Here is a 19,067-nt window from a genome sequence, read left to right as displayed (position 1 = left end):
AGGGGGGAGGATTAATGTGTCTCCTTGCTTCCCCACCCCCTCTTGGTAACACCTGAAGAACTCTGATATGAAAACCACTGGTATTGACCACTTGAGTAGACGGAGTTAAGATATGTTCGCACTCTCTGATCAGGCCTTGCAGTAGTCCCCTTGTCATTATCGATATATTTTTATTTCTTTAGATTGATCCCGTAATTTTTTGGCTGTGTCCGATAGTGCCCTCATCATGTCTTGGGTCTTGGGCTTGTCCCAGGCTCGAGACAAATACCGAACACTTGGGCTTTCTCTTACTGGGATATTTTCTGAGTGAGCACACTTCAAAGGAGTTTGATTGTACGACTAATCTATCGTTTTTCAAAAATATTTATTTTTACACTTCATGCAACGATTAAATGAGTACAAGTAATATGAATTCTGAAACAAACCTAAGATTATGTGGTTGGTGAGCAGAGTATTTGTAATTCGCACAGACTGTTCTGAATGCGTTCTCCTTCATCTTAACATATTGGCACTTAAACGAAAGGAAACAATTCAATGTAAATAGAGTAGCAGAAGCACTTTTCCGCTCTACAATATTCACGCGTTCTAAAGCAAACACAATAACACACTGACTCGGTCATTAACAAAGTGATATCTTGATTTAACTCTACATTCTCCCAAATAATTTGCAAGGACGCGTATAGCGCATGCGTATAGCAGCTGAAAGGGAGAATTCCTGACCAGGGCCCGGTTGATAAGTGATAAAAAAAAAAACGTACTGGTCTATCCAGCGGACAGAGATTATCCAATAGATAGAGCGTTATCCTCACTTCGAACAACCGGGGTTAGGAGTTCTATAAAGCTAAAGTAACCTATACAGGGTAATGCCTGGTTTTTCAGAACTTTTTTATTCTTTGTAAGTAGGTAAACTACTAGTTTAATTTGGCGGACAAGAAATATTACAGCTATAGATATAGTTTGCGAGAAAATTTGGATATGCATCCTTTCATCTATTGAAAAAAAGTGGTGACATGCAATATATATTGTGCCTAAGCTGAATAAACCAGTGTTTTCCTACAATTACAGACATGATCAAGCCTTCTTTATTTTCCTCCCTCCATTAAAAAAATTAGGAAATGTTGAAATTATAGCTGCAAGCCTACAACTAATCAACTCTCTGATCCATCAAACTACGCACAATCCATTATTACCCGAAGACTTAGCTCAAATCATCAGCCTGTTTCTTGCTCTTCTTTATCCTTTACTTCCTTCAAACGCACAACTAAATTTCTCATTTCCGACAACATCCTCGCTTGCTCGGCAAATTGATGCTGAACATTCCTCGCTTGCTCGACAAGTTGATGTTGAACATTCCTCGCTTGCTCGGCAAGTTGACGTTGAACATTCCTCGCTTGCTCGGTAAGTTGATGCTGAAAATTCCTCGCTTGCTCGGCAAGTTGATGCTGAACATCACCTCTCAGAACTTCAATTTTCTCCTGAATGTCTTCATTTGTTACTCCACTGAAACGGTCTCTGTCACGACAGCACATCTAAAGCGTGCGCAAATCAAACGTTTCAAATTTAAAAAAATACCGGAATCTACGACAGCGATGATAATAGTTGTGAACTGTAAACTCCACTGGGCACAGACTTTTTGTTATACTGGGTGGATAGTTTTGTAAATGTTCACAAACATTTGAAAATTACACAGACTTGAACAAAGTTTTCGTGGTCTTTTCAACACTGGATACGACAAACTTCTGCCTTTCAATGATGGAAATTGATTTCAGCATCTGAGAGCTGCCACAGAGAGAGAGCTCCACCGCCAAATGCTTCTGATTTAGTCACAGGAACAATCTCTTGTGGTTGGAGGAGCTTCCCGAGGTGTAATATGTTAGCAGATCACTAATGAAGCCAAACAAGTTACAGCTCTAATTTCTAGCCCATTACCTCCTCTAACATACCTTTGCGAGCACTGTAATGCCTTCATATCCTAATGAGACGAAGGGAAATAGTTCTTGTCCCAAAGTATACTTCATCGAAGAACGCGCCACTTCTTTGCCGTTCAAGGAGAAGAGCACAGGGATTTCGCCCTTGGAGACGTTTTCAAAGTCAACTTCACAGGCGATGAGATCACCACGGTAAGCCATGGCTCCTAAATGATCAACATAAAAATTTAGCTCATAGCAAAAAGATAATAATAACAACAACAGCAAAAAAAAAAACAAACAAACAAACATAAGGTAGTTTGTCACGAAGCCAAGAGTAGATTCCTGTTTTCCCAGTTAAAACACTTTACAGATCTGCGACCTAACTTTACAGTGGTATCTCAAACTTCTGAAAACCTTACTAAATCTTACGATCTCGAACCTTATTCATAGTAGTCGATTACGTCGTACCTATTTTTTAAACACCATTCTTAGCAGTAAGAACATTCTAGACGCTAATGATGAGACATCTCTAAAATAACTCAACAGAATATTCTGGAATAAGGAGAAGTTTCTAGCAAGGCTTATAAACATAGTGATGTGGTAAGTCAGTGTTCTAAATTGTTCTCTCGATTTCTGGAAACTTCGTTATATAGCCAACAATGTAACAACACTGTATGAAATTACAATTGCTGCTTGATCTTGATCAATAACCTACCTCTTCGTTCATCCGAAGACAAAGTTTAATCTCCCTTATTCTGTTTATACGAGGAGAATTATCAATATCAATGATCCTAACAGTGTCATATGTTGATATGAATCTAGTTTTTTCTAGGCCTGTAATGTGTTCTCTGTAAAGCATTTGATCGGCAAGCAGAAGGCGAGGGTTCGATCCCCCGCGATCGAAGGATCCAGGTGTCTCTTTTAGTTTTACACTCTAGGCACACGGAATTCGTTCAACACTTTATCTTGCGCGCACAACTACAGTACTTTCCCAATTTATCCAATGTACGTCAGAGTAATCATCTCTAGAGGTCTATCATGATTTCAAAGTGTTTCCCATAACGTTTTCAAACATTTCTGAATCTATTTCTTTTTTTAAAACAGGAACCCATTGTCGCAAGGTCCCCCTCAGAACGACGGTAGACGTTGACTACGTTACCAAATGCCTCTAGATCGTTGTTGTAGATATCTTAAACTTGTCATCAAAACAACCCGTACCTTCGACTTCTCTTCCACACTTAGGGTTGTCAGTGTCAAAAATTTTCCCATCGTCCACGTGGTAACCGACTGTTCCAGAATACCAGCCAGGCATACTGTGACAGTCGTAAGACTCATACACAACACCAAGTGCCACCATACGCCTCTCCCCAGTCTCCTGAATAAGAACCTGTAAACAAGGACGGACTTTTGTATTGAAGGTGTTGAAGTTGTTAAGGTTACCCCAAGTACCATACTTTCATTTTCTTTCAGTCTTTATTTCACTTATGAGACTGCGGGAATCCTTGCTTCTTACACCAAAACAAAATAATAATAATAATGATTGAGATGTTAGCGATAATATAAACAATCAGCAACCGAAATTATAATGATCATATAAAAAACAAAAGCAGCTCCAATAACAACTGTAATAATGATGATAATCATATAAAAAATAGCACTGATATCAATTATGATATCAATAATAATATTAAAAAAAACGATTACTCTGAAAGGGAATTTGGGCTGAACGAAGGCACCATTACGTTATTCAAAGGTGGGCATCAAAGGTATAACCGCTTGACTTTGACATGCACCTCAAAAAAGTGGAGCAGGGAGATAAATTCAATCTTTCACATCCGAATGTCATTATGAATATCCTCCTTACTGTTCCCCATACATAAATGCACACATGCATACATATATACATGCATGCATGCATACATGCATACATGCACCTCAAAGAAGTGGAGCAGGAAGATAAATTCAACCTTTTACACCCTAACATCATTATGAATATCTTCCATACTGTTCCCTATACATTTCTCAAAGTGCTTTCAAGGAGAATTAGTTGAACAATCAAGAGCTTTTTCAGTTGGTGATTATTCACTGTATTCTTGTGCCCTTGATGTTTGATTCAGGGATGATGCTGTAAGTAGAAACTACGTGTTACTCACTCTTAGGGGTTGAAGGGTTCAGTACCCAAATGAGATCGAACTTGACACATTACCATGAAGGAAAAGGTGAGAATAGAATACTACAAGAGGAATATACAGGTTCTTATTAAGAACCAGTCTTGTCTTTCTATTATGGAGGCACAGTTGGGTCCATTCTTAAAAAGTGAGTGTGATAGTGCTCCAAACTAGAAAAGAATACAAGCGCCTATAAAAGAGAGGTTAACATTACCTGGGATTTCCAAAGGGAGGGGTCAAAAGCAGATGTACTAATTTTGCATATCCAGAGAGTCTATCATGGAGCAAGAAGTGTGCGAATTAAATTTGTTGCTCGTAGTAAGTTATTCTCTATAAATCAAAACCACACCTCAAATCGTGGTGTCTCTCGTGTGAAGGGAGACTTGAATTTGGCACTGTGAGTGTTGTTAGGCTTTTCCGTTTTACATGTGTCGCAATCAGATCCCATGTAAGTCAGGAGGCAGCCAACGATAGAAATCCCCGGCGAAGCATACCACGCCTATAAATGACGATTGAGCAAAACTTCAGTAACATGAAGGAGCTGCGCAAAGGCGAGGCTAAAAGTTTGACTCGCACAAGCATGATTGATTATATCACTCTCCAAATCTAGTTCTCTTTATACATTTCGTAAATAAACCCGTTCAGGTGGCTGGTATGCCAGCTAAACATGTCATGAGACATTGTTCAAAACTGAATATTTCGCCGGAAAGCGAAGCCTCAAGGGCAAATGTGGAATTTTGAGGACAATCTCTTAACCAAAGATATTATTAGCCGACATGACAGCAAGCCAGAAGTGGTTTTAATTATTTCATAACCCTCCCATTAATCTTCGTATGGCGCTTTGACGACAAATTTTGTTGCCTTTTTTGTTCTTTCCGGAGCAGCATTTTAGCTCAGCCTTTTAATGTCACTATAAAACGAATTCGTTTTTCTTCAAGGGAAGAAGGAAATTACAGCAGAGCATTTATTGATTGATTTTCTCAAACGCGCATTAAATTTTTGCTTGAGAGAATCGAAAGGGTGATAATGTAAATTAAAAAGATAACAAAGGTGTATCCTTATGTAGCAGGATACAATCACCGTAACATGTGATTGTGGGCCTGAAAAATACTCACGCTTTGGCCAGACGCAAGTTTCTCCTCCTTGTTTCCACGCGGTCGGAATACTTGCTGAACTATCTGATCGGTCAATTTTCGACTTCCTTCATTTTCTTGTACCAAGTGATCTATCTTTTTCCCCTCTAAATAAAGCGAGGACACCACGTATTACACTGACCTCATTTGAGTCGTGTTAGAAAAATCGTAGGATGCGCCTCGTCGTAAATAGACCATAATTACTGGAATTCTTTGTGAATTTTTATTTCTTGTTTTATTCTTATAAAAAAAATAAAAATAAATAACGATTTAGCAATGGACATTCCACTGGCTGGCTCTTCTTGTCCACTGTTTCCAGATCGAATAGGAATTTGGAATGTTATCTGTAATGGTTTGAACTTCGTTAGAAACATTCGCAAAGCAAGTCTTGGACTTGAACTTCTTTAGAAACATTCTTTCTTTAGAAAACATTCGCAAAGAAACATTCTTTAGAAACATTCGCAAAGCAAGTCTTGGTAGAATAACATCTATTTGCATCATATCATTTTTATGACCTTATCATAGATTTGTGGGGGTATCTACCAATCTAGCATATCTCTTTACCTGTGAGGGGAAATTCATAACCGTATTTCTCGAAGTACACCCTTTGTAGTTTGTTCACCACTTTATCCAGAGCTTCTTTCTGTCGAATCAAAGAAGGCTCACATCAAAAGTGAAGTAAAATCACTGAGCAGACATCAATTATAACTTTCAACAACAGCAGCTTGTTAAAATTCACAAAATTAATTGGCACTGCGTTACCAGCTTACCCGTCCGCCCTCAGGCGAATCAGGACTGTCTGACGATGTTTTGCACGAACACTTTCGACAGAGGTTCCAGAGTGCAATCAGTGGAACCGACAAAAGGTTGAGAGGGACTGGTATCGGATGACAGGTACTGTAAGTCCTAACAGTAATGGCTCTCTTGAAAGACCACTCCTGGAGTGAATTATCCTAATAATGGAGTAATAAAGAGGGACTTAACAGCCTCTAAGGCTGGTCTAAAAACACTGAGCAGGCGACACAACGTTAGTGGAAGATAAATTTTGACAAATCATATCTAAGAAACTAAATATTTGACATCGTTTTGTCTTAAGCGTCATTAGGCCAAAAGACATTGATATATGATCATAGAATCTGAAGAACTCTACGAAAAATGTATTCTATATTTTACGCCAAAAAAGTCTGTTTATTGTTGAGAACCTATCATATTTTCTTAATTCTGGATTATGAACAGAATTAATATACTTCAGCAAAGGCAGAGAGACTGTTTAGTACCTTAACCTGCTGATAGGTGTTAGAAAGCAAAGCAATCATCATGTTTATGAGAAGAATAACTGCCATGACTAAGAAGAAGCTGTACAGCACATGAATAAGAGAAACAGAGGGATTGTCGACGGAGTTAAATGCATCTAGGTCAGCTAAGCCCAATAAAGACCAACCAAGGTGTGTCGCCATGGTCCACCAACTGAAGAACAAAAGTAACGAGTTAGATCAAAAAACCGTTCAATTTTTTTAAATTTAGATCCTTATGACCGTCATAACTGTTTCTAAAGATCTTCGTCTCGGAAGCTACTGTGTCACTGCTCCTACATGGAGCAGATTTCAGGTCAGCTCAATTATCAGCACATTCATGTCTTGGTATCCAAAATGTTACAATATTTTTTCCAGATGGAAAACTGTAAGGTGCCTCTTAGGAAGGTTGACGGAATAGTTGAGCTGGCTTTTTTGTGCAGTTTAGGTGGCGAAGTAGCGTTTTTAACAAGCTCTGAAGCCGCGCGAGGGCAGGGGAGCAAAGAGGATTTCTTCAGTCGCACCTCTGCTTCTTGTTCTCGTAACGCTGCAGCCATGAAAGGTGACAGCGTCTTGCCAGCAAGTTTTCATGATGAAGCTGGTAAAACTCGTGGTTTTTCATCAGTACTTATTTTAACACCTATAATTTTTTTTCTCACTTTTATCCCTCTTTAGAGAGACCTTATTTCGCTTTTCCATGAGGTAGATAGGTAGCCATCCATTAATCACTGTTTAATGTGAGTGAAACCTAGCTGACATAATAGGTTGCTTATTTTTTTGCCTAAATATTTAAAGCTTTAAATAACGAATTTTAAAACGAAAGCGAAATTCAAGATTAGCAAAAAGTTTGTGTCATGAGGTGTATTTCAGACATTGGTGTAAAATGTTAAAAAATTAGAGTAACAGATAACAAGAACAATTTTACTCTTACCAAATTATCCCTGATTCACTGCATGCCCTTAAAAAAAGGACAAAATAAATGGTTAAAGAACCGTTGTCATGGTTTACGGTTTAACCCATCGAAATTGTTCCATATTAAGGAACTGAAGGGGGGAGGGGCAGATGGAACTTTGACACCCAATTTTATTTCACTCGGGAGGGTAGTTCCGTAGAAAATGTTACTGACAATATTTCTGAACCCATCCTTATGGGTGCTTCCAGAAGTATCCCGTCCCCTTCTAAAGGTTAGAGTGAAGCAAGTCACTGACTCCACAATTGTGACAATGACTGATGTAGCGATGCTCTCTCTGGATATCAACCTATTAGATTCTAATGTCAAACCTTTTGTGTAGTAGGGGTGCTACGTAGTGCCTTTGTTAGGCCTCTTTTTGAGACATCCTCCCTGACTATTTATGAAGATTGTCAAAAATCGGCCTTTCATGTAAAGTTTGGCATTCTGATGTAAGCAGTTTTTCTCTCCTGTTGGGCTTCCATCGAAACACTAACTTTCACTCGATCAGCTTTTAGCCCACTGTTTCCAACATTAGGCACTTAGATATATACGAGGTGTCCGTCCGTAACGTGAAAGAAAAGCTATCTAAAAACAGAACCCAATAAATTAGCCCAACAAGTTAAAATTTGTCGTTCACGGGTTCGAGAATTGAACAAGTTCATAATCTGTACTCACAAATCCTTCTCGGAGTCTTTCCCTGAAGTATAGGCTTTCTCAGCAACATAAACCTTGGTCATGGCTAAAGAAAATGCCAGAATCGTAGCCAGAAACTGCCACAATATCGTCATGACATCCCAGAAAACGAAGAACAAAGCGATTTGTATTTCACCCATTCTCCGCACGCGCTCAATGACTTGACCAAAGGCCCTCAGTGTGAGAAACATGGCGATGAAGCCATACGAATACTCTGACACAGCCAAGAGTCTGTTGTCTGATACCCCTGTGGCGCTTTTCCATGTGATTATGCGCAAGATGAAGGTAATCAGGTAGAAAACAAGAATAATGAAGTCAAGCACATTCCAACGGTCACTATAAAAGTAATGGATATCAACTGCATCAGAAGAGCATTATTTCACATAATCAATGGAGAGATCTTGTGTTATTCACAAGCAAAATAATCAGTTCTTGTATGTACCATTATCTGTTGTAACAATGAGCATGATGACCCAATTAATGGCGTACCATAACAATAAACACTGGCTGCTACTGATGCAGCCAGGCAGTGAAGAGTGTCGCATCATGATTGATTGATGCAGCTGTGAACGATGACCAGTGTACCTAAGCAAAGAATAGTAGCCTGATTTGCTGACCTCAGACAAACTCTTCTCCCCATCCTTAAAAATCTAGTTTTGTCAAAGACATATAACTAGAAAACGGCCAATCAAAACCTGAAATACCTGAAATAGGTATTAAGATTCTTTAGCAAAATATTGTCTTCTCCTGCCTCATTTTCCTCATTTGCCTCATTTGCTTCATTTGCCTCATCCTCAGGCGAACGTACTTGATAGCTGGATCCATCTTCATTTCCCTTCGATAGCGTTGGTGCTTTTATTCCATCCTTTTTGTCAGTAGGCTTCTTCAGCAAAGACTTGTCTTCTCCAGCCTCATTTGTTTCTTGTTGATCCTCAGGTACCTGGTGGCTGGATCCATCCCCATTTTCTCTTTGTGCATTTATTCTAGCATTTTTAGCGCTTAAAAACTGATCCACCTCCATTAAAACGCGTCCCAGGAAAAATACTAAAATAAACCATTCTATTTGACGGAAGGCAACAGTTGAAGGGGACAGGCAAATGGTGAAGTGAAGACCAAGGAGGGTAAGGTAGCTCAGCGTATCGCGAACAAAGACGAAATAAGGAGTCGTAAAGTAATCCTTGTATTTCTCTGAAAGATATGATAGTAACTGTATTTATACTAGGAAGACAATGATTGAGACGAAAGCTTAGGATAGAAACTATCAAAAGAAAACTCAGATTTCAAGGATAGTCTCTCGAAAATTCAGGAAAAAAATGTAACGATCTTTAGAAATCTAAGTACTAAAAATAGCCCACACTCACCATAGATGTTCTTTCCCTCGATACCTGCAAGGAAAGTGAATCATCTCAATTATAAAGCCGGTCACACTTCCGCGCAGTGAAGAGAGATCTGAGAGCTAAATATACATCACCGCTGTAACTTTTCTCAATTTGAATTGTAATAACGGCAAGTAATACTTTCCGAAACCAACTAGGGATAATCATTCTTAGAATGTGCGCTGTCTTATCATAATGTTAAACCTCTTCAAGTTACCTTGTACGACAGCTGTCCCCAACGTCTCGTGTGACTCGTATTCTCCAAAGTGACACGCTGTGCCATCTTTAGTTGCCATTCCACCTAATTCTGATAACTTGGCGTGCTCCCCGATACCAACGGGAAAGATGTTAACTTTATTCTCCTTCATCTCTTCTACTAAGGACAATAGAGACTCGGTGCTGGCTCCCAACATATGTAACGTGTTATTAAGAAAGAGCACGACCACCTAATGTAAAAATAAAATAAAAAACGTGATATTTAATTATTTGATTCTAAACACCAAATTTATAATGTTTATCAATTATGATTATCATCTTGGAACTACACCAGCCTTCTAATAATGTCAGTTATTAGTTTTCTCGACAAGGAAACACTGAGGAAGGAAAAACATACCTTGCTCTTCTTAATGATTCCCTCAAATTCGTTTTAGGAAAAATAATAAAAAAATACCTCAGAGTTTCCATTTGAAACAGAAATCAACTGTAGCGTGCGGTAGCCAAAATCAATCAACGTTGAATATTAATTGGTAACTAAAGAGAGATTTAGCACCGCGTTTAAGTGAAACGAGAACGGCAAGAGTGACCACGTGATTTTGTTTTTCCCGCCATTTTTTCACGTTTGCCGGTTGCGCTTTGCTTTTTTACGTGAAAGTAACCTGTTTCGCGTTTGCCGTGTACGTGGGATTTTCTTCATCAATTTCTCTCACAGACCACAGGTTAATTGCTGGAGGAAGGGCACCCAAACTATTTCTTGTCAGTCATACAAGGGCGCCTTCAAATCCACCATGACGTGAGCTCACGCGAAGCCAAAGCAGTAAGGTTCACGCTATTTATGTGAAACATGAAAAGGCAAGCTGACATTTGCCGTTTCGCGCTAACGCGGCGCTAAACCTCTCATAGAACTTATCAAGGCGAGGATCGAAAAATGAGCCTATGAAACAAGTTAAGGGACAGAACTCGACAGAGCTCCGGAAAACGGTTGCGCACGCGTCTACCTCACCTTTTTGGCCTCCTCCCCAGCAGTTTGGTTTGCGAATGCAGTTCGGGTGGCCATAAGATCTACACAGAGTGAACTGGTAGAGTTTGGCCGCTTTAACGAGTCAATCCTCTCTCGAAGTGCATCCTCAGTAGAGAAACTCTCTTCAAATTTGATCATTTTGCTGTTCTCATGTAAAACAACACAGTATTTGGCAGAGTGGCAGCCATATTCACCAGTGATGTACATTATCGTCTTTTTAATCAGATCAAATTCTTCATCTGAGGTATCTTTGCCCAGCGTCAAAACAAAACACATTTTCGTTTCTGCAAAATTATCAAGGAAAGCATCACAGGCTATGCGATAAAATCACTGATCGATAAAGAAGACATACAATAACTGACATCAAGCACCTCAACAACTCCCCAGTTGCGTCCAATCTCAAGACTTGATTCCAGCAATCATAATCATTCTTAAGACTGTTATGATCTGGTGGGAACAAATTGTTTTTATCAACTGAGTTGATAATATTCGCACTGACCAGGGGTATTCGCACTGACCCTCGAAACGGCAGCTTTAGGAACTCTTAGCGGGAGGCATTGACTCAGTTGATAAAACCAAGTTATCTCGCAAATCATTAGTTCCAGCGCTTTATTTGAAAAACACTCCAGTTAATGAGATCTTGTACTCGTAAGAACGTCTCATGGTCAGAATCAACCAGATTGTCGAGATAGGGTAAGTTCTTTCGAGTAAAGCTTGAAAGGTCGTGCAGTAAATCATTGTTGCCAGGCATTAAGAGTAATTAAAAAATGACACGTTTTTCGGCATAACTAACAAAATAGTATGTTTCATAGTTCTCCCAAGGAATCCTCGTTGTGTCAGTTGAGAGGGCCTAGCGTAAGTACAAACTCAGTTTTATGGACGGAGGTTAAGACGCAAAAAGCTATCATCCTCTGCCCTTCATCCTTCCCCCCCCCCCCTCCCCCAAGCCCAACTTTTTGAATACCTGGGAGCTTGCTAAACAGATTAAAAACAAATTACCATGTATTGTACGATTTCAGCTACCTTAACGAATGCAAAAAAAAAACCACCTTACAAACCTCTTTTTCTCCTTAACGCCCGTTTTATCTTGTGCAGAACGAAGAAAATGGCAAAGAGGAGGGGGAAGAAGGCGATGTCAAACACTGTCCAGAGGTTGAGAAAAAGGTATCCCCAACGCTTAGGTGTCCACCATGATTCTTTTCTTACTTTGCAAAAGGAGCGGTACCATCTGGATTTAAGCAAGTTATACACCACTGGATGAGAGATGAACTGCGAAAAAATTCGTCGCCATACATTATTTTAAACAATAAGCTGAATTTGCATCGGTTCTTCTATATTACCTAACGGAGGAGAACCTCGTAGATGACGTCACCATAAACAAAGTTTTCCTTCATTGTATTTAAACAATACTAGCAACACATCAGTGACGCTCTCGGCTGAGCCTCCTACGCCACTTTTTTGTCCTTACCAATTTTTGACGTCATCTGTGATCTAAAACAGAAAAGCCATGCCAAAACAAGGATAAAAGATTTCTTACAAACAACTAATACAATTCAGGTGGAAAATAAATTCTGGCCAGATCAGCTATTGCGTCGAGATATAGGCATGTTCAGCGTCTTTTAATCATTCAGTTTTATGACACATCATTTAGTGGATTCACAATAATATAATTTGCATTCACTACAGTTCCTCTGTTACTTTGTGCGGACAGTGCAAAGACATTCAAATGACATGCTGTATAATGAGATGGTACCAAATATAATATTGTGCGCACAAAACTCATAATTATCTTTTCCCCGTTGTAATATCACACAAGGCTTCGTCAGTGGCAGTTTTTGAAGACATTGTTGTCTCTCTTCTTTTCTTTCCTTTTCCTTTCCTTTCTATGACCTCCACTTCGTCTCGATCCATGAAAAAGAACTCAGCCAATATCCAGCCATCTTACCTCACGCTTGGTCAATAACGCATACGTATTGGTTAGAAACCTTTTTTACTACTCGTTTAGTACCTTCTTTTGCTTCATGTCGATCGCCTCGTCCACCACATCATCAAAATAACTTCGAAATGTATTTCTGGTATCGTCGTCGGCTTTAAGAGGGTCTATTAGGGCTGATGTAAACCCGTCTATAGATTTTTCCAGCATATCTAGATCGTCTTTCTCCGGGTTTGCATCATGTGCTAAATCTCGGAGTTGTTTGCTGACCTATGTTTGACAAGAAATACAGTTATCCCTTTAATCAAAAGGTCTTTTAAAATGAATGTTATTGTTTCTGATTCCTTGTTAGCCTCACGTTCTTGAAAGTGGTAGGAGAGTTTTTCAATTGTGGGAGAAAGAGCTAAAAAAGAAAAAAAACTGAAAAAGACGTGATTGCTAGCCAGTGATATTTCAAAGGTGATAAAGATACAAGCACACTCAGATGGTGAACAAGTTACAATTGTTTATAGTTTTTAAGCTAATAGTTGAGAGAGTAGCATCCTTACGAACTTCAAGAGCTAATAATATGGAGTAGTGAAACCAAATCACAGTAAATAGGGATCACTTTTGCCATTTGATCTGGCGAAATAGCCTTAAGTAAAGTATGCCAGTAAAATAGGTAAAGATAAAATCATATGACCAACCTGGAAAGCTTTGAGTAAGGTATTACTTTTACACCTTGCCAGGGTTTTTGGAGTTACTTTTTGTTGAATCGCGTCAAAATCACCTTCAAGCAGCACTTTCTTCAAATCTTCCTCTGTTTCTGTAAAACAATAAGACAAACACAAGAGTGATACACAAGTATGAACCTTTAGTGGCTAAACAACCACCAAAGTTACAAATTTCAACATGAAAGATAGAAAAGAGGTAGGTTCGATTTCCAACAACCTCTCAATGTGGCCCTCGTTTCTTATGTGATGAACAGTCGTCAGGTAAGGAAGAAACTCAAGAATAAACAAGTTGAGTGCACGTTGACTTTGTAACACTAATGTTTAAGTGGTCTGTTTATTTGCGTTTTTTTACGTGCCCTCTTTCAATTACTTTCACGTTCAGATTGTTGGTCAGAAGCATCGATACCCTCATGCTCGTCCTCTGGTTCTATAAATAGATGGTAAAAAGGAAATTTAGATTAAAGTTTGTTAGGTGTTTGCTCAGACAATAGAGAGATTTAGAATCGAGTTTACGTGAAACGGCAAACGTCAGCTGGCCCTATCACGTTTCACGTTAAATAGCTTTAACCTTGCTGCTTTTGCTTAAAGTGAGCTCACGTCACAGTGGATTTGAGGGTGCTCCAGTACGACTTACAAGATATAATTTTGGTGCCCTTTCTCCGGCAATTAACTTCCAGTCTATGATTTTAAAAGCGACGAAAATCTTACATACACAGCAAAAAAGAAAAAAAACAGGTTACTTTTGTTATGACGTAATGCTAAGCACGTGATTCTCCTCGAGCGTGCAGTGTTTACTTTTGTACGTTTGTTTCTTCCCGCCATTAAACTAGTTGAGTTTGCACCTATATAGTCTCTATTTTCTATCCAAACACTACAACTTTCACTTAGAAACGGCAAAGCGCAGCCAGCAAACGTGAAAAAATGGCGGGAAAAACAAGGTCCTGTGGTCACTCTTGCAGTTCACGTACCGCGTAAACGTGGTGCTAAATCTCTCCAATGGTAGATAACAAGTGACGTCAAAAGTGGTAGAGCGAAAATAATCGGCACATAAGGTTAAGGTGCGTGCAGATGTCGCTGATATTCATTCTTTTAAACCAAATTTTGACTCCATTTTTCATCTATACGTAGACATGGGCTTAATCGTACACACATTTTGATCAGTTGGCTTTTCTTATGATTTATCAGAGGAGAGACGCATACCAATAGCTTAGTCCAAAAATTAACGCAACAGTTATCAAACTTTGCTTCATGCTTGCTGAGGTGGAGGCGAAAAAGCTTATCTGATGCTAGTCACGCGCCCGTGGTCTTATAGATCATTGGCAACTGCTAATTATCATAGCTGCACTGTCAATTGAGTTTATTATATAACTATGTGCAGCTGTTGCTTGCAGAAAGAAGCTTATCATCTATGGAGAATAAAAAAGAGGATGAAGGCATAGGTACTCCTTGACGACGAGATGGCAAATTACCTTCCTGGTGACGGCTTCCGCTCGAACAACGAATCTAATCAAGCTAGTTGAATACGCTTGGCAAAGAAAACGAGTCAAGTGGGGAATCCATGTTACATGATTCGATGTTTTCCAACCAAAGACAAAACGTGTGTTGGGCTTTTTTCTTGTCCTCAGTCTAACTCATCTCTGATAAGAAGCCAAAATGCGTGCAGTGACCACAAATGACTAAGTACAGTTGAGATCCACAATGCAATATGCTGCAAATGCCTATAACTTTAGCCATATAAGTGTGTCAGTCGTAAACCGGGTAAACTTCTCGAACCTTTTTCTCTTTTTATTGATTATCCTCTTCATCGGTCCAACCCAACCATGGTGATAGCTTCAGTTTGGCAATTTAATTCAAGAGAAACTAAACTGAACGTATCAACAAAATTCTTTAACGGGTAGATCAATTAAGAATTACGACGGGTTATCATGAAGCTCGCCAATCCTTAAGACTTTCTGTGATTATACTTACCAAAACCACTAGGAATTTTCCCATCGACCTGATCCTGATAACATCGAGATATGGAATCGTTCGTGATACTACGATAAGGTGGTGGCTCTCTCTCGTTCATTGAAGACAGAGGGTCAGGCAGAGGGTCAGGCAGAGGCTCGTCTCTAGTTACTACCCTACGTTTAATTGATGGCTTTCTCTCCGTGCATCTCGGGAGCATTACAGGAAAACGGTCACCCAGATGCTCTTCTTCAATTACTACCATCGGTTTGTCCATAACTAACAGCTCCACTTCCTCTACTGCATCAAATCTAATGCAAAATTGACAGCATGGAATCATAAATCAGGTATTCTATGCATTAACAGCGTAACTGTAGTGAATGCTTGGTTCACGCTGTGCGACATAAGGACATAACGACAATGATATAAATCACGAAATTACATTAAAATGTTCTAGTACATTCAGAATGTTACGTTGTTTATCTTGCTTGAGTGGAACGCTTAGTCATGCATTATCCTCACAGACCTAGAAACACTCGTACCGAGCAGCTTATAAAGAGGGCCTGCCTGCATTCTAAGCATGCCGATTTAAAATTAGAATGTGATTTTATAGACTGTCACGCACTCTATATAAGGGGAGGTGGGATTCAATAAAGCTGTTTATAACATCGCTCGCAGTGCTTGTGGGCAAGATGACGCGAATCCTTTGTTCTGATTGGCTACCCCACCGGGCAAGATGGGTCCATCTTGCCCGCTCGGGATTGCCCGCATCGATCCCGCGCATGAAAAAAATAGATTTAGAACAACGTTCGTAATTCTTGGACAATTTCGGCGATAGAAACGCAAAAAGCGGCAGAAGACAATCAAAACAAAGAAGTCAGAAACGACTCTTGTAAGTTTGTTGTGCTAAAAACACAGCTGGCTTTCTTTCCCGGCTCTCAAGTAAACAAGTCATTCTTACTTCTTAGTAAAGCGAAGTCTTTTTGCAATATGGTAAATTCCTTATTAACCAAGCTTGTTATGTCAAGATGGCTGGATATTAGCCTCGTTCTTTTTTCCGCATTTTTATGGACCTTGACCTCGTCTCGGTCCATAAAAATGCAAAAAAAAAAAAAAACTCGGCCAATATCCAGTCATCTTGACCTCACGCTTGGTTAATAACGCATACGTGTTGCAAGTGAGTTCCGCAGTTTCTATAGCAGCTAAAATGTAAGTATCTGATTAAAAACTGAAGACTGTAGACTGTATTTATTAAGAAAAACATTGCAGTTAAAAAACTGAATTGCGTCTCTTTACAAGAAAGAAATAAGAAATGATCTATAACTACCACTATAATAAAATTACAATTCCTTTTGTTCGTCTACCAGCATTTAAATTTGACCCGCAAACGTCAACGGTGAGTGACAAATAAGCCTAGGTCTTCCCAGGAAAGACTTCCTTATATCCTTGGGTTTCACCCACGTGACCAATACCTTAGCAACGGTTACTATCCGCCATCTTGGTGTCCTTCGAGCGTAAACAAACCGTATCTAACGAAGAGTTCATGTGAGAAAGAAGGGATGGTTTTATGCATTGTTGTTGGCTGTTCGAGCAAAAGTGGAAAGCATAAAGACTAAGGATTTTTTCGTATAATAATTTAATAATTTTATTATTTCTATAGCGCAAAATTCATTGGATATATGATCTAATGCGCTATACCTAAGATCATTACAAATCAAGGGGAAGGACAGGAGGAACTAGAAGTTGTTGTATGGTTCGAGGCTTGCGGCTGTTGTAGATCCTCGATTTTTTGGTCGAGCTTTTCTTTGAGCCTCTTAGCCGATGAGAAATCGATGTCTTTAGCCCTCGCATACGGCACTTCATTGACATATGTCGGCAAAATCCATGAGCATTTTACCTGAGCGCGCCTTCGTGTTTAAGCTCCCAGTTTGGAATTTTGGACTCCAGCCTCTATTTTTTGTTATTGGATTTTACCTTTGTTACACTGAAATCGTCACAGAATTTAATTTGTGAGTCATTCAAGAGGACGTGATAAAGGGCACGATCCGAGCAGAGCCGTATTCCCTGAGGAAGTCAATCGCTTCTGGTATTTTTTCCGGTTATCGAAGAGTAATTTGCATAATAATGAGTACGAGGCAAAACAAAAATGTTGCAAAAACATGTTTAAAACAACCGTCACCAAATCAGGACCGAGAGAACTAAAGCCAGGATTTCTTTATAAGAATTAACTCCCAACGAACATATTACCTCAACAAAGTTCTCTTTCCTATGCAGCAAATGATTTCGAAGTTAATCGAAAGTTAATGTATTTGAATACAAATACATTAATTTCCGTAATACTTAACAGCACAATTCTACTTTTAGATAACAGAACGGAGCAAAGTCGAATCAACTGTGGATAGGAAACCCACTTCATCTGTTATGTCCCACACAACTAACATTCTCTCAGAAGATGAAAACATCACGCTAGCCGCAAATAAGAACTCGGTGTGACATAAGAATCCAATCAAATTCTTCACAGTCATTACTTACTTCTTACTATTACCAAGGCCGGCCATTATTTTCCAGTGCGAGCTGTCTGGAAGTCTTTATGAACTATATGCTGTAGTGGAGTTCAACAAAATAGCAACAATAATAAGAATCGATTAGCTCAGTGCCCTTCCGCGATCAGTTCACAGTGTCTACAAAAACCAACGTATGCACATCAGTAGCAGATCAAGGCTAAAATGTACATAAATCTCGACGGTGATTAGTCAATTTGCAGCACGCTTCACTTGACAATTACAATCACATACCTATGATAAGTTTCCTTTTACCTTTGTTTACATGATTCATTTTTTTAAGTTTTGAAAAGGGTTTATTCATAACAAACCACCTAAGTTACAAAATAAAAGTGCTAACGCATGTGGGCTTGGCCAGTCCAAAGTTCCAAAGTTCAAGAGTTCTTAAATATATACGAGTATTAAATATTACTAATATTAATGTAAGGTTATAAATAATTCCAAAATAGTTAGGTCTTATATTAATATAAGCTTAATCTATAATATTGGTATGGCTAAGGCTAACGTAGACTAATATTAATGTAACTCTAGGATTGTTTAATGCAAATTCTAAGTTGTAAATAATTCCAAGTTGATTTAATCAAATGTTAACTAAAGCTTAAGGTAATCTATTTACAAAAGTATTCTATAGGAGTCCCCACCAATTGTACAGATTGATGGGGACTCCCAAGTGTTTCTAAAGTTAGATAACGAGAGTCGGAAGTAGTCGCACTCAATTCTGTTTTTGGTCTCGCTGAGGGCATAGCGAATTATACCCTCAGGGGGGTCATTCCCATTGTGGAAGGTAGATTTATTTCGAAATTTCCAGATGCTGTACAGAATTGTCTTAATTAGAAAGCGGGAAATACGATTCTGTTTTGGACTAGCGGGGGTTCAACGAAAAAAGAAAACATAGGTACAGGATCATGGAGAAAGCTAGTTCCAAGGATAGTGGAGATAATAGGGGAAAAGTTGGTCCATACAGATTTCACACGGGGGCAATTGAGAAAACAGTGATCTATAGTTTCTTTACGGGAACAGAAGGCGCACTTATCTGAGTCGATATATCCCTAATTCTTTAGAGAGTCGCGGACCTTAATAGCGCGGAGAACAAGTTTCCAGAGTATGTCGTTCTTATAATTTTCAGAAAAGTCATCTCGCACTAAATTCTAA

General features: G+C 39.1%; 1 protein-coding gene across 1 annotated transcript; it reads right to left on the bottom strand.

The window, feature by feature from the left end:
- Window positions 1–345: 345 nt before the first annotated feature.
- On the bottom strand, window positions 346–18,070 carry LOC148741724 (uncharacterized). The gene is made up of 19 exons (XM_088745223.1): window positions 17,887–18,070; window positions 15,376–15,665; window positions 13,381–13,499; window positions 12,770–12,964; window positions 11,820–12,030; window positions 10,744–11,045; window positions 9,742–9,970; window positions 9,510–9,533; window positions 8,853–9,336; window positions 8,131–8,484; window positions 7,435–7,461; window positions 6,489–6,678; window positions 5,982–6,164; window positions 5,776–5,854; window positions 5,194–5,318; window positions 4,428–4,577; window positions 3,129–3,297; window positions 1,944–2,134; window positions 346–1,529 (listed from the first exon to the last, which is right to left on the bottom strand). The coding sequence occupies exons 1-19, from the start codon at window positions 17,910–17,912 to the stop codon at window positions 1,212–1,214; spliced, it is 3,666 nt and encodes a 1,221-aa protein (XP_088601349.1). The 5' UTR covers window positions 17,913–18,070; the 3' UTR covers window positions 346–1,211.
- Window positions 18,071–19,067: the final 997 nt, after the last annotated feature.

This window comes from Stylophora pistillata, chromosome 1 (genome assembly GCF_964205215.1).
Source record: "Stylophora pistillata chromosome 1, jaStyPist1.2, whole genome shotgun sequence".
Lineage (NCBI taxonomy): Eukaryota > Metazoa > Cnidaria > Anthozoa > Scleractinia > Pocilloporidae > Stylophora > Stylophora pistillata.
This window is presented reverse-complemented; position numbering and strand designations above follow the sequence as displayed.

Coding starts and splice junctions, on each gene's coding strand:
- LOC148741724 (XM_088745223.1), bottom strand. CDS start 17,912: ATGGCCGGCCTTGGTAATAGTAAGAA. Junction 9,971..10,743: donor CTGGGGAGGAGGCCAAAAAG/GTGAGGTAGACG, acceptor TTTTTACATTAG/GTGGTCGTGCTCTTTCTTAA. Junction 6,165..6,488: donor ACACCTATCAGCAGGTTAAG/GTACTAAACAGT, acceptor CTCCATTATTAG/GATAATTCACTCCAGGAGTG.